We start from the raw sequence: 15378 nt of genomic DNA on the forward strand, positions 1-15378 counted from the left end.
CAGTGAATTATTCATTCAGCTCTTTCCCATATTCTGAGGCTGGTGTGAGAGCTGTTGATGAGGTTCCCGGCAGATAGCATCCAAACCATTTCAGATCTATGGGAGTGTGACTGTGGCTTAATGCTATCAATATTTAGTGAGATGTCTTCTAATTAAAGGGAGAAGCATGCAAGTTTTGCCAAAGGAAACTGAAAGCTCCTTGACACGGTAATTAAAATTTTAGTGGAACTTTTATGTTGCCCACAGGGTAATTGCAGATGCGATCTACCCCTTAACAACAGAACCTCACAGTATTTTTATCAAGTTATTAGTTACAGAGCACGAAAGGTACAGTGGACATGCACGTGTAGACTTGGAACATGGTCCTCTATAGAGCTTAGTTACATCTAACAAGAAGCGGCATAGCTGTGCGTACACCGTAGTACAGGGATGTGGTGGACCGAGAATCAAAGAGACCTCAAAGAAATTGAAGCTGAACTACTTCCTGTCTCTGTTGTGGAAGGCAATAATGAGAAGCAATGTAGTTTGCTCAGCAATTCTTGATTGCACAGGGCAGCCCTTGGAGGGGGACGGATTAACAAGTCCTTGTGCACTAGGTGAATGATAAGCTATACGAGATCTACCTTCTGAAATTATTTGTTATGAAAATATAGCAGGGAAAACCTGCCAACATTTACAGCTCAACGTAGGCCTATTGCTAGATAGGTGGATATTATCCAAGCCTTTGCATTTAAAGAGAACAGAAATATTTAGGACATCTCTAACGCTGCATGATACCATCATTGCTGCGTGCAGAGTGCAGCTGCGTTGCCCGATCCAGGTATCCAGCAGTGTTAGTCAAGCTATGGCACACCGACTTTAATGAGTATTGGAAACAATCTGTGAAAACCAGTTAAATTTCTGTGCAGAAGCGTCTGCAACTAAGAAGGGAGTGTTAGCCTTTTTTTATCCATCAAAACCTGCACTGTTACATGACTCTATGCCATTTGACGTGTAGCCTTTGGACCGCCAAACTAAACACCTTGTCTTTCTTGCAAATGGCAGTAGGAAGGAGAAGCAGCTGCAGACACTCACTGCGACAGGCTTAAAACCAGCGTTTGCTACCTGACCTTTCAGTGAGGCGAAGGGTAGTGTTTGCTGTTGTTTGTGGACTATAAAACCACTCTGCATTCCCAAAACACCTGTTATCCTTTCCTAGTAAGAAGTAGGAGGCTTATACAGTTAGTCTTGCCCTGGATAACGACTCAGTTGTTGGGCTGTTCATTATCGTTTTATTTTTTTGTGGAGGAGGGGAAAAAACCCTCATGTCTTTGGTGTGCTGAGGGATTGTTGACCTTTCATTTTAAATTTCCGCTTAACATTTCAGCTGAAAGTAATTGGAGAAGGTTGCAGGCTGTGCCAGGGCCCCACAGAAACTGAGAGTCAGATCCTCAAGTACCAGGGTTGGTGAATCAGGTTTAACGAGCCCTGTCTCACTACCTTCAGAAAATAGGACCCCTATTTACTATCAGGACATATGTGATGAAAACTTCTTATGTGCTATGAAATGTGTTTTTTGGGATGGGAGAAAAGCCTTCAAATTCTTTCTAGCCCTACTTGTACTGTAAGATGGTAAACTGCTTTGACCAGCATCATCTTCCTTAAAAAAAGAAAGGGATCTTAATAGCAAGGATAAATTCTCTGAGGGAAAATAGCAGGTTATTAGGTTTTGTTGCTGAGGGTAATGCATGTCCTGCAAGGTGGCTCTGGAGACAGTAAAGCCAAGAGCTGTGCCTCTCGGAGGCAGAAGCGTGCCGACGGCTGCCTTGGGAGGCTCGCCTTCACTTCCCAGTCAGCAAGGAAATCGCAGCTTTTATAGCTTGTGGGACAGCATTTACTGTGTGCTGTAACTTAAATCTTCAGTGATTACACTGAAACCAAGATGAAATGGCTGGGTTCAGGGCCAGCATTCTTACTGTGTGTTTTGCACCTGATCAGCGATTTTCAACCAAAAGGTCAGGTATTAGTGTCAGTGAAAGGAATTAGTGATGGAAGAGTTGAATTTATTCTTGGACCAAAGGCTGGGACTGGCTCTGTGAGGGCTGCTGTTGCTGTGACAGGCTCTGTGCCCCTTGTCCTCCCTCTTCTCCAGGGCTTTGTCCTGTGTGGTTTTAAACACCCACGGAGCCACAGCTGCGTGGTGGGAGCCGGGGTCTCTGGCGGAGGAGTTGCCCTCGTCCTTGCCCAGCTGCCTGTGGCTCTGTCCCTGCCAGAGCGGGACCTGGGATGTGTGCGTGCCATGTCACACACCCCCCTCACTGACCTTAGGGCTGGCTTTTCCTCAGAGAGCGTATCGGTCCTAAGATGCTCTGAGACTTTGAGCAGGCGTTTCAGATTTAGATGGCCATAAACTGGTGCTTGCTCTTGTGCCACAAGAAAAGCATACTCTGAAATGGAAGTAGTCTAAATTTCACACAGAGCGTTACAGAAAATAGCTCTTTAACAGCAACACCCTCTTCACATGCAGAAAATTAACTCAAATTTAAAAGACACTTCACAGTGCCTTGAGTGCTGTGTTTTATATTGCTATATTTCAAGTGTCTGTATGATATTTTCTTCTTAGTAAAACCTAAGAAAGGAAGACAGCAGATTTGTATTTGTGGAATAAAAATCCTTACTTTTCCTGAGGATTGCTTAAGGAGCATGCAGCAAGGGACTGTAACTGCATGGTCCTGTGCGAAGATTATGCCTTTTAGCAGCTTGTTAACAGGCATCTGAATAACTGAACTCAATTCTGTTGGATGTACAAGACTTGCTTTGAAGTTTATAATATTACAAAAAGAAGGCCTATAAACTAGGCTGGCCCGGCATGTCTGTGGAGCTGGGGGAGGATGAGCAATGCCAGTGTTGGGAAGCGGATGCTTTATCTCCGAGCTCGTGGTGTGTTCCATGGTGCTTCAGTTTATGCGAGGCCATTCACCCCTGTCAGTGCTGCATCCCTGCAAAGGTTAGCAAGAAGGGATCATCTGGAGAAGATTGCAAAAACAAATGGTAGAAGTATTCCTTGTGCGTTGGCTGGCTTTATGCAGCGTGGGGTTAGAGAGTTGCTTGTGTGGGTTTTATGGAAACTAAATTGAGATGTTAGTGCCTATTTACTGCTGCTGCTTTAGACTGAGCTGGGTGTGGGAGCCAGGGAAGCAGCGAGGAGTGATGGATGAGTGCACGCGTGGGTGCAGAGCATCCCTGGAGAGCGGGCGTCTGCCCCAAGCAGGCTGCAGGTCGACTGAGCCTTGTGCCCCGACTCGGGCTGGGCTCGCCTGGGCATCCTGATCGACACGTGATGTTATTTTACCAGCTGGCTGTGTACGATCCTGTCAACGCGGTGTCTTTCAACGGGTGACAAAAGACACCCAGCTTGGGTTCCCCCCAGCCCATCTGGTTACAGGTAAAACAGCCACCGACAAATGAGAAGGCATAATTACCCTTCAGGGCTGGATCTGGCCTCGGGTGCTGGGCAGCTCTGTGTGGGGCATCGGGGGGGGGTGGAGGGGAGGGCAGCGATTCTGCTGATGAATGGATGCACCAGGCTTAGGCCAGCGCTTAATAACACTTGAATCTGAACACCTCCTGCATCCCACTAACAAAGAGCATGAAAAACGGCTGGCTGTTGGAGAGCGAAGGTCTGTGGGGTTTGCACAGAGGCTGGGACGCTCAGGCCAACCAAGCAATTGGGGACATCCCGTCCTGCCCACGGGTGAGGCTCTGGTGGCCAAATCCCCTCCGAGATGCGCCCAGAGACCTGGGTGCGCTTGGATGAGCTGCGCAGCAAACTGTGGATCGGTGTAAATGGAGCCTTGGGCTCTAAGTGGAGTGTCTGAGGGTTGTTTGAGGGAGTTTAACATCTTACAATTTATTTTTTTTAACTGCAGTCTGTCTGTGAAAGTAGGTTGCAAAAGAGAAATGTCACTGAAGAGCAGACCAGGCAGAGGAGGGGACCCTGGTACATAAGCACTGAAGTGTATCAGCGTTTCAAACGAACTCTGTTGGAGGCTCTTTATATGTTGCCACCGCAGATGATCAATAGAGTCTGGGAATTTTTTACGCTGCTCTTAACTTTCAAGTGATTTCCCTTTGAAGATGTAAAATATCTTGAGAGAAACCTATTTAAAAGAAGTGCAAATTACACTCAGAACAGTACTAATCACCCCTGGAGATGTTTCTCTAAGGTTTAAGTTGATTTATAGTTAACAGCAGCATCAAAGGGGTGAAAATTGGTCCTTTTTCCAATGGTGCTTATTTTGGGGGAGAAAATGACCTTTACACAGTGGGTTGGGTGTCAGCTGTGTGGTCAGTTCCTGCTCCCAAGCGTTGCAGAGCTCGTCTCCTGCCCTGCCATGGTGGGGATGTGTGGGGGCACGGCTGGGGCTTGCCATGCTGCCCCGGCACCGCTGGCGGCTGGGTCGGGTGCGTTGGCCTGGGCTCAGGCTGTGCTTTGGTGGGGGACAGCGGGGTGGCCGCTGGTGCTGGTGCTGATTCACCCGTTTGTTTATGTGGAGAAGCTGAAGAGCTGTGCTCTGCATTCTGTGTCTGAAGATGAGCGTGACATTTGCAGAAGGGAGCTGGCTTTTGGATGCTCTCTGGTTTTCCCTTGGCCTGTGCTGTCCTTTCGCAGCGGTGCCATCGGTCCCAGCTGGCAGACGTGCTTTGGGCACTCAGGGGCACGGTCCCGCAGGGGCAGTGGCGAGGGGCTGGTGGTGTTGCTCCCACCAGTGCCTGAATCTTTGTGCGGAGATGAACCAGAATGTGGTTACGGCTTGTTGTGAAGTTCTTGTAAAATGAAGACTGCAGCTCCTAAAGCAGTCTGTTTGCTGTTTTGACTGTACACCAGCATTTGGAATATTCGCTTAAAAAAAAAAAAAAGTGCACAGCTGTCTCTAGATGGCTTGTCACTGGGGGTGGGTCTGGGGCCAGGTCTGTCCATCTCATCCAGGGAATGAGCTGGGATGCTAACGACCTGCACAAAGCAGGTCATTTTCCAGCTTTTGAAAGGTCTTGCTCTGCACGGAGGAGTATTTTCAAAAGACATCATTTATAAATTGTACTCAATGGCAAACACAACATACTGAGATCTTTGGAAAAGCAAGGCCACGTATATGCACCCCTAAACGTGATTCCCATTTCCTTTGTGGAATGGGTTGAATAATTAGTTGTGACTAATAGTGCAAGCGTGCTTTTCCCCCTGCTTGCTCGTTGTTGGTACCCTTGTGTCTATGGAACCTGTTTATTCTAAGCCCTTGCTGGCAGCTGCAGTCAGGTTTTGCTCACAGATGTTCAGCCCAGGGGCTGTTGGTGAGCTCTCTCTTCTCCCAAGCCCTCCCCGTGGCTCAGCTTCTCCCCGCCGGGCACCGGTGCCTCTGCGCTCAGCCTCCGCCGGGGGGTAACAGGATGCTCTGTACCCCCCGGGGTGATGGGTGCCTGGGTGAGAGGGAACAGTGCCAGGAGCTGCTGCAGGGTCCAGGACGTGTGGTGGCACGGGCAGCGGCACCACTCCTGCCGTGGGGGAAACCGGCAGCCTGGAGCCACAGCAACCCCTCCTCGTGGGCTTTGCTTAGAGCAGAAGGTCTAAGCTCAGCACCCAGCTGGGCAGAGGTCGCTGGCTTTTATTCTTAGAAGAATAATGAAGAGTAAGGAAGGTTGGAGACAATATTGTCATTAAATCAGGGTTTACTTGTAAAAATAAAGATGCAGTGATTAGTAACTGTGAAGGATGGCCCCTTGCTGGCACTGAAATACTGAATGGTGATGTTCTTAACTTCTTCACTTTTCCAGTCACCTCTTAGCTGACACTAGGATCTCGCAAACCCCCGCTTTGCACCAGGGAGTTTCGTTGTACAGATCCTCCAACAGGACTATGGGCTGCAGCTCTGAGTTTGCTTTAGGCAGCATCAGTTTCTGGGATGTGTTTTTTCCTGGTGTGTGCAAAGTGTCTTGGACTGTTATGATTGCCTGTTTTTTCATCTGGTAGTGTTCAAGAGCCCAAAAACAGTCTCTAGGAAAGGAACAGAACATACATGTGTTTTTTTAGGTGTTTTGCTGGTTTTTTTCCTTGTGCAAACCTTGCAGCGAGCGTTTTTTCCTGTCTTCAGTATGTGCCACAAGGCTGCTCTTGCCTTCAGGTTTATCTTGTCAGCAGTTCATAGTAAATTGTTGTGGCGAGGTACGAGCCTGGCTGCCCGGTGAGGGGCAGCGGACAGGCAGCCCAGGGTGGCCAGGTGGCTCATGGAGCTGATGGGCTGCAGAGAGGGTGCAGCCAGGGATCCCCGCTCCACCGGCCGGTCTCCCCTTGGTCTCTGCATGATGGGAGGGGTAAAGGGGTCTCCACCAGGGCCTCATGAACAGCAGAGCAAAGGCGGAGGGGCAGGAGGTGGCCAGGCTGGCTTGGGGGACCTGCGCGAGTCCTGCTGGTTTGTTTGCTTCTCCCACCTGCAGAGAGGGCAGCCCTCCACCCTGTCCCCCCAGTGCTCTGGGGTCTCTGACAGAAGTGTGGCTGGAGGAAGCACTGGTGTCTGCTGGCAGGGAAAGCACCAGCTTTGTAGGATTCCCTCAGCTGGAGTACAGGAATAAGGACTAAAGGCAGGCAGGCTGGCTGGTGGATGCGAGGGGTGAGCTGCACGGCCGTGGGGAGCGCAAGGGTGAGCTTCCCGTGCACGAATGAGAGTGGAGGGGCTGGGGGCTCGGGAGTGCCCCGCGGGTCGGAGTCACCCCCAGGCTGAGCAGGGCTGGGACCAGGCAGGAGCGAGTCTGTGGGAGACGAGGAAGGGAATCCCCTTGGAAACTGCGACCTTGGCATAACAGCCTGGGTCCCTCTCTCTTCTTTCTCCGTGACTGTGCTTGGTGGGCTTATACACCTCTTTTTTTTTTTTTTTTTTTTCTGTGTTTTTGTCTCCACCCAGGGCAGTGATGGTGACTCAGTGGATAAGAACAAATGCTGCACACTATGTAACATGTCCTTTACCTCAGCAGTGGTGGCCGAATCGCATTACCAAGGGAAAATCCATGCCAAAAGGTTAAAACTGTTGCTAGGTGAACAACCGGCATTAAAGGCCACAGGTAGGTCCAGAGGCAGCGAGCCGGAGCAGGAGGGTCCGGCGCGGGGCGGCGCGGGCTCGCTGTGCCGAGGAGGCACGGCCAAGGCGCCGGCTTGGTGCCTGCGCGGCAGAGAATGGATAGCTGAGTGGTGATGGCCGGCAGAAGCAGCTATTCATTTGTGTTGCTGTCATAACAACCTTTAAAAATTGCTGATGCTCATTATTGCCTGCTTTGTTCACATAGATTAATGGTTTATCAGCCAGGCTGGCCTTTGTACGAGAGTCCTATCTCTGGCTCCATGCTTCTGAAATGTTTTGCTCAGTGGAAGATAATATCTCCTCTGGGCACAAATAGCCAAGCCTCGCTTTAATTATCAGAAGTTATTCGACAGCTCAGCTAATATGTTTAATAAACCTTTCGTGCTACTGTACAGAGCAGCATATCATTTGCTTTTACCTTAGAGGGAAATCTGGTCTTTAAAAACTGTTGGATCGATCGTCTTTTGATTTTTGCCCAGATGGGTATTCATGCTTTCCTCCACGGTGATTCCAATAATGCAAGCCTATTAACTTTCACATTTAAAAAGTCAAATGTTGGAATCGGATAATTTAACCATCTTATTGTTTGCTTAACCATAAAGCACCTGCAAAGTGCTAATTTACTGAGAAACAAAACTTCCTCTGTGGTTGTCAGGCCAGAGGATACTTGAACAAACTGTTTTTCTTGCTGACCAGGCGGGATGACTGGGCTGTGGTTCTGCAGACAGTTGTATTTTAGTATTGCTACCAGTGGCACTTCCTTCAGAGCAGAATATAAATTCAGCTGTGCGTTGTGCATCCTGCCTAACACAGAGTGCATGAATCCTAGATGTGATTAAATAAGGGGGGCTGGCTGTGCGTGCATGTGTGTGTGTGTGTTGCTTTTTTAACTTTACAGGCTGTAGGTGCTTATGTGTATAGAATATAGTCTGTCCTTTACCAGGACTGGCTTGGTAAACATTATCCCCTTGGCCTGAGGGAGCACAGGGTATCGCTTTAGGTGGTGGCTTGCGTGTTTTAACTAACAGGGAAGGTGCAGCAGAGTTTGCCAGTTGCTGAGGTGCATCCGAAAAGTGCCCGGTGCTCCAGGTGCTTGGCACAGACCCTGCAGGAGGCGAGGGTGCAGCTGCGGGTGGCAGGGGGTGCTGGCAGCTCCTGACCGTCCCCGTGGAGAGCTGGGAGGATGGATCTGACATGAACTGATGTGGTAATTTGCAGCTGAGTGAGGGCTCCTTAGGCTGTTCTCTGCAGCTGGCAAATAATTGCAACGGCACAGAGAGAAGTAGTGTACTCGTTTATGGTATGTAATTGTCCAGTGCTTGCATTGGTGCTCAGAACCCCATCCCTTGTGTGCAGCCTTCCAGTGGTTTCTCCTCTGGCACAAAGGACCTGGCACAAACCCTAGTATTTCTGCTTAAATCCAGGTGAGTCTCTGAGGGTCACAGGAGTGACCAGGGAATAGCGCATGGACCAATTCCCACATAAGTCAACAATTCGGATTCCCCTGCCAGCAGGGAAGGAGTTGCTGTTTTTACCTGTGGGGCCATTGTTGCAGGCAGGACCCTGGGGGTCTGGTGCTGTTGGGGCAGGTGGGGGAAGCAGCCAGGAGCCAGGGGTCTGCCTGCAGTGCTGGAGTCCTGCAAGGGCAGATGGACAGGCTGTGGGCAGGAGGGAACGGATCTGGGTGCAGCAGGTGCCAGCGGAGAGCTCAGTTACTGGTGAACCAGTGTTTCCATTAACAAAATCGGAGAGGTGTAGGCTGGCATAGGTAGATGAGAACCAGCTATACACCCTCCGTTGTTAGAGACCCCTGCAGGGGTGCTGAGGCTGACTTGCTGTGGGCTCTGTGCAGGATGGTGCTGGGGCCAGCCCTGACGTGCTGCCTGTGGATGCAGGGGCTGTAGGGCTCTGTCAGGGCAGGGCTTTCCAAGAGCTGCAGCTTTGTGTTGTAGTGTTGTCTAATTTTTTAATCACCTGGATCAGCCTCGCAGAGGCTCTAAGTGAGCCACACCGTGTGCTCCGAGAGTGATGGGCTCTTCAGCTGTTGTAATCACTAGGAAAGAGTAACTAACTCAAGGACTCATCAGCTCTTCCAGACACTTGATCTGGAAGATGGGGCTGAGCTGCAGGAATACATTAATAAGCACCTCCTCGCTCTCCAGTAGTTCTCAGAAACGTGCCCTTTGGACACATTTTCCTGGGCTTCCTACAGAGTCACCCAGCATTTTTCCACTGGGTTTTTTGTCTCAGTCCTTCATGGCTGGCACTAGGGAGCTTTTAGTTTCATAGACAGAGCTTCGGAAGGTCCAGGGCTCATGAGTCCTGGGAGCTGACCACACACAGCCCTGAGCATGCTGAATGCTCCCGGGGAGGAGGGTCCTGTCCTGGGGGCTTCACATGTCTGTGACAGCAGAGCAGCCAGGCTGCGGGTGGCTCTGCAGGGGAGTGGTGGCTGCACTCTTTTCAATAGGAAGATGTATTTTCCAGCTATTTTTCTTCCCCAGCTCCATGGAAGGGCATTCCAGAGGCTCTTGTACGCCCTGTGCTGGGACCAGTGGTGGCTCGCTTTCCCTTTCATTTTCATAAAGGAGATCGATAACATTTAAAATTAATCTGCTCAGAAGTAAGCTGCTAACTTGCAGCAATTAAGAGGTATTGATAATCACCTGTGTGTTGCTGCGGAGGGATCCAGCACCTTCTGACATTCCAGGGACCTGGAAGCTGAGCCCAGTGATCAAGGAGCGGGCGCTGGCAATTCAGGAGGCAGGAGCTCATGCCTGCAGCCTGACTGGTTAGCATCTTTAAAAGGGGTCAAGCTGCTGTTCTGATCGTCACACGGTAATCCTTCAGATGGTTAAATGGCTTGAATGTTTTGTTGGTGTTTCCCTATGCTCCTAAAAGTAAAGTGTTTTTTAACTTTCACATGTGATCAAAAAAAATGAGAAAGACTCTCTACAAATACTTGAACTCTCATAATCTTTAAATTAAAAAAAAAAAAAGCATAAAATGTTTTCAAAGTTCCCCAAGTGCTCTGATTGTAGCTGAGATTAAACACAGTTAATCTGAAAAGGTATTTTTAGTGCCAATAGGCAAGTAAAAGTCAGTAATAACCTCCAGTTTTCAACGTCTGATTTTCAGCTTTGCACAAGAATTTATCCTGCTACTCTAAATTGTTGTGAATTTCCATGTTGACCATTTGTTTAATTAGCGGTCTTTGTGTAAAGGGAGGAAAGAAATGGCGAAATTCTTTGCCCAGCTGTCTTTGCAGGAGTCATTTTGTTCACACAGGCATACAATTGCCTCTGTGGAGCATAGCATCTCTTTAAATTGCACAGTAACAAAATGTATTTAGGGGACAAAATTAAGACTAATGAATGCAGTTGAAACTGCAAGGGAAATTCAGGAAGAATTCTTGAGCTGTTGGAAGAGCAGTGTTATCCAGTAAAAGGAAAAGAAAAAAAAAAAAAAGCATTGAAAAATACGTAATACTCTCAGCGAAGGTGAAAAATTTGAAAAATATCTGCAACCGGAATTCTGATCCTGGTGATGGTTCCTGGAGGCAGCAGCTCTGAAACACGCTCTGCTGCCAGGCTGTGGTGGGACCTGGAGCCACTGCTGGTAGCCAGAAATTCCCCGAGGCTTCACTCTGCAGAGCAGCTCCTCTCCAAACGCCGAACTTCGCCCTGGCCTGGCATCTGTTTCCAGCCGGGAAGCGGCAGAGGGACAGGATTCTGCAGATACCTCCCCTGCTGCTGACATCCCGCATGGGTCTGAGTGCTGAGCGTTCTTCCCTGCCAGCGGTGTTGTGCAAGAGCGCTGCTTCATATTGTACCTGAGAGCAGCTCAGGCACTTCCCAAGGGGTTTTGTGTCACGAGGTGAGATGTTTATTATGTCTGCTCTGCTGAATTGGGAAAGAACAGACTTCCCTGCCCTCATCATGGAGGTTGCATCAGTCCTAAACTGAAGCAACCTGTGCTCTGCGCAGCGTTGGAAGATGTGAGCCTATGTCCTACTCTGTGCCCCAACAGTTCTGTTCCCGCCCACCCCCCACCCCCCCCGCCCCCAATTCCTGCCGGATAATCCAGATGTGCTTTCTGATCACCTGAAGCTGTAGCATCCGTCACCTGCCTTTGGGAGGGCTTGGGTCTGTTTGGTGGATGCATGTGGACACGTTCTGCCTCCGAACGGACTGCTGCTTGATATTCTGAGTTTTCTGTCTTAGTGTTACACCTTCCCTTTCAATTTTATCATTTTAATGAAGTACACATCTCTCATTTCTCAGCTGGTGTTTTCAGGAAATGGAGAAGTGCCTTAACAGTTGGTTTTTTTTGCAGTAGGAAAGCGATGTCTCCTCACTACAGTGAAATATTCGTGATCTTTTCTGTTGCTTCTGCTGCACAAGGTTGTAGCCCTCTCAGAGGCTTTATCTCACCACTATTGCTGATGAATTTCTCTAGTCATTTCCAACATCTTCCGTCAGCTTGCATCCAGTCATCACTATGAGTTATAAAACAAAGAATTGTGGGGGGAAATAGCTGCTGCTTTCATTGATCGAAGTGCGGGTACCTGCAGGCATTGTTTCAGGAAGGTGGAAATCGGCCCCTCAGCACCGGTAGTGCTGCGGCGTGAGTCATGGCTCTGTGGGGGCAGGTGCCTGCACGGGGGTCCCCTGCGTTTGGGGTGAGGTACAAGGGCAGGATTTTGCCAGCAGGAAAAGTTACCTTGGCTTCTTTTACCTTCCTGTTCTCTAGTTCCTAGAGCAGGGTTTGCATTCAAGGGGACAGAGTAAATGGCTTTCAGGTTTGGGTGCAAGGGTGCCCCCAGCAGCAGCTGGACTCTGCAAAAGTCCCAGATTTGTCTGTTGAAGAAAACTGAGTTTCTCCATTGCCCCACTGTCGTGGCTCAGTTACTTCGTCATTCTCATGCACAGTTCCTGGAGAGTGGCGATGATAAAAAGTTGGGTGCCATTTAAATACAGCTATGAATAAAAAGCTTTGCATGCAAGAAATGTCAAACATTAGTTCATTGCAAGAGTGCTAAAGTGTTTCTAACTTTGTATTTTGCTTCTTGCAGCAAAGTAAGACTTTCTCACTTCCCTCCCACAGCAAAAGGGAACGTAAGGCAGACTGTCAAGAGCTATTTAGCATTTTGAAATACTTGAAATAGTCAAACTAGCAGCTTTTATGTTTGTGTTTTAGATGGAGAAACATTTTTAACATTTGCTGTTTTGTGAGTGTTTATTATTAATTTTTGTGTCGCTGCTCAGGGAACGATCATGTTTTCTGTTCTGTAGTAGTTATGCAGTGCATATCAAAATGATAAATCGACATGTGCAGAGAAGTCAACTTTCAGCTGTTTCTCTTCAGGAGGATTTGGAAGACATGGGATGTTTTTGTTAATTGTCAGGCTGGGTTCAACGTGCCTTAGGACTGGTGGGAGTTGTAAATGGAACCTGGGGATTGTGGCTTTGCAAGAAAGTACTTGGTATTCTGAGTGCCAAGAGGAAATCCCTGCCATGCAGGAGCACCCATGTGATGCGGGCAGAGGGTCCCTGCCATGGGGGCTGCAGCCTGCAGGGAGGGGAGGCAGGCATGGTGGGCTCGATGCAGGGCTGGGGTGGAGGGGGGGGCTCTGGCGCAATCTCTCGAAGCAGGAGCGCTGCCAGCTTCCTTCCTGCACCATGTTTGGGTGAGCACAAGCCACCAAGCTCATCAAGAGGGACTTGGATGCACAGCCATGGGGCCACCAGTCCAGCTGATGGCTGAGCAGCAGGGGATGCTTCTGTCGTATTTCTTTAGTGAGTGAGAGATATAACTCCTGCGGACACCACCAGCTCTGCGAACTTCAGCCTCCCTGGTTCCCCTCTGGCAGCAGCTAACATATAAACAAGGAGAAAGCTGACTGAAAGATCTGATAGATTTAACTTTATAGCCTAGGGCCTGCAGAGCAGCAAGTCAGATATATCACAGAGCTCCCGGACCGCTGTAATAACTGGTTGTTTGCAATGGTCCAGATGCCCAGGCATCGCTACAGCCCCGTCCCGGCGCCTCGCAGTGCTCTGGAGCCACTCAGCCCTGTCGCGGGGCACAGGAGCGGGTCCCTGCAGCATCCCCGGGCTGTGCGCGGTCCCTGCAGCATCCCCGGGCTGTGCGCGGTCCCCGCACCCCTGGGCACTGACCCCCCCCCCCCCCCCCAGCAAGGCTGCTCGGGGAGCACCTGCGGGTGGTCACAGGAACATGTGAACAATAGGCAAGCTGTGCTCACTTTTCATGAGTCAGGTGTATGCTAAGTCTGCATAGTCTTAGTTTGGATGCGTGATATTGCTATCTCCTAATTTTATTCTTAATCAGCCTGCAGGCCCCCGGCTCCGCTCTTCAGTGTACTTGTCCTGTTGTTCGTGTTGCCTGCACCTCGGCAGGGCTGGGGATATGTCTTCTGCTGGCACCGTAGGTGTTGGAAAAGATGATGTTTTTAGGAGCAAAATAGAGCCGTGTCCGTCCTGAGTGCTGCCTGCTGCCCGTCAGCTGTGCTGGGAGTGTGTCTGGGGCAGCAGCGCGGCCACCACCAACCTGGGCTGCACCGGCAGAGCCGGCGCATGTGCGAGTGATGCTCCGGGCCCGGCATGCTGCAGTGAGGCCCCAGGCAAAGGGAAGAGGTTTCCCCTGTTGGTGTTGTGCTCGGTGTCTAACTGGGCTGGTTAAATGGAGGGCGGGCAGAGATTAGGCAGTGGAATCCTCTGGTGGGGTGAAATGAATCCAAACGAGCAGGCGGGCGGTTCGCGAGACAGCAGAATGAGGAGAAGAAATATCTTCTGCAGAAGCCAGTTGTGTAATCACTTTATTAACTAATCCCCCAAAGAGCTGGTTTGCTGGTGCTGTGCAGAGCGCTGGTGGCAGCAGCAGCAGAGAGGATGCTCCTCTCCAGGCGTGTCTGCAGAAGCAGTCGGGCGAGGAGGGTGACAAAGCCCCAGCCCACCGTCCGGGCTGTGAAACTCTGATACCTTGGCAGTTGTCATCAAAAACAATAGATGCTTGTAAACCCCTGGAAATCGATGAGGTTGTAAGTAATGCTATACGTAAGATAGAGTTTCCTGAGGAAAGTTAATAGACATCCATTCCAGAGCAGGTCAGCAGAAGATTCGTAACAATATTAACTTTCTCGAGCGGTGGAGCCAATCACGGCGGGCTTCAGTCGCAATTACATGTCTAATTATATCCCTGTTTTGCTCAGTGCTGCTGCTCCTGGTATCAGACGCTGAGGTGGGTTCGGCACTTGCCAACCTGTGTTCTCATCAGGACTCGGCTGGAGTAGCGTTGAGCCCCTTGATCAAAGGAGAGTGACCGAGCTCCTCTTCACCACCTGAAAATTTGCCTATTCTTGTGTCAGAGAGAGAGTGGTTTGTTAATTATTTAGATAACAGATGTTTCATCTGGAAAAGAAAAGGAAAACCACATGAAAGGGAATTTTTGAATGAGGTGTGATAATTAAGTGCTAGTCACCGTATATTTTTGTATCCCAGTGTTACCTGAACTTTATTTTACTGTTTTTCCGTGGCTTTGTGACTTATTTTTTACAAAGTAGGAAAACTGTAGCAAACAAGGTGCAGCTCCATTATGTAAAGACTAATTACCCGTTTTTCTTTGAAATCATTTGGGGATCATGTTTGTGTTCCCGGGTGGCCTCATGATGAATCTGAAGGGAAATGAGATTAAATTCAGATTGTGGGTTGCTGGTACCTGTCAATTCACAATGTGAAGATATTTAAATGAGGGTGCTGACTATTAAATTATTTTCTTCATCTGTGACAATTTACAATTACTGCAGCTTTCCCTATTCTTTCTGAGAGCTTTTTCAAATACATTGAAAAAGAAGAATCCTGATGTGATGATAAATCTGTCTGTCTTGAGAAGTAGATGGCTTTGCATGTTTTGTTTATTCTCTGCTGGCAGTTTTTCCTGGAAGTAGCAATTTAAGCAGGGTAAGTTTAGCAAGTTTAGTCACAACAGTGGTAGGATGCGTAATGAGACCGTCTTCCTTTCCCAGCTAGTGAAGTGCAGCTAGCTGAGGAACAGCCCTATGCTAGCCTTTCATGCTGCTTTTTTTATGAGAAATGGTAGATTTCCAAGCAGTGCCATCCAGAATATCCAGTGGGACCCTGTAACTGCTGCTAATTACTCCCCGTGTCTAATGTGGGATCTGCCTCAGGCTCTGCTGTTACTCAGACAGCAACACCAGCCGGGAAAGGCTCATGTCTTAATGTTTTCATTTTAC

General features: G+C 49.2%; 1 protein-coding gene across 3 annotated transcripts in view; it reads left to right on the plus strand.

Moving 5' to 3' along the window:
* The window catches only part of ZMAT4 (zinc finger matrin-type 4), a 67096-nt gene that overhangs the window by 34173 nt on the left and 17545 nt on the right, over positions 1-15378 (plus strand). For all 3 annotated transcript variants that reach the window (XM_055696348.1, XM_027803723.2, XM_005438030.3), the window contains one exon: positions 6933-7089. In XM_055696348.1, the coding sequence (XP_055552323.1) occupies positions 6933-7089 (157 nt within the window). The remainder of the gene's footprint in view (positions 1-6932; positions 7090-15378) is intronic.

The sequence above is a fragment of the Falco cherrug genome, chromosome 18 (genome assembly GCF_023634085.1).
Source record: "Falco cherrug isolate bFalChe1 chromosome 18, bFalChe1.pri, whole genome shotgun sequence".
NCBI classification, from domain to species: Eukaryota; Metazoa; Chordata; class Aves; order Falconiformes; family Falconidae; genus Falco; species Falco cherrug.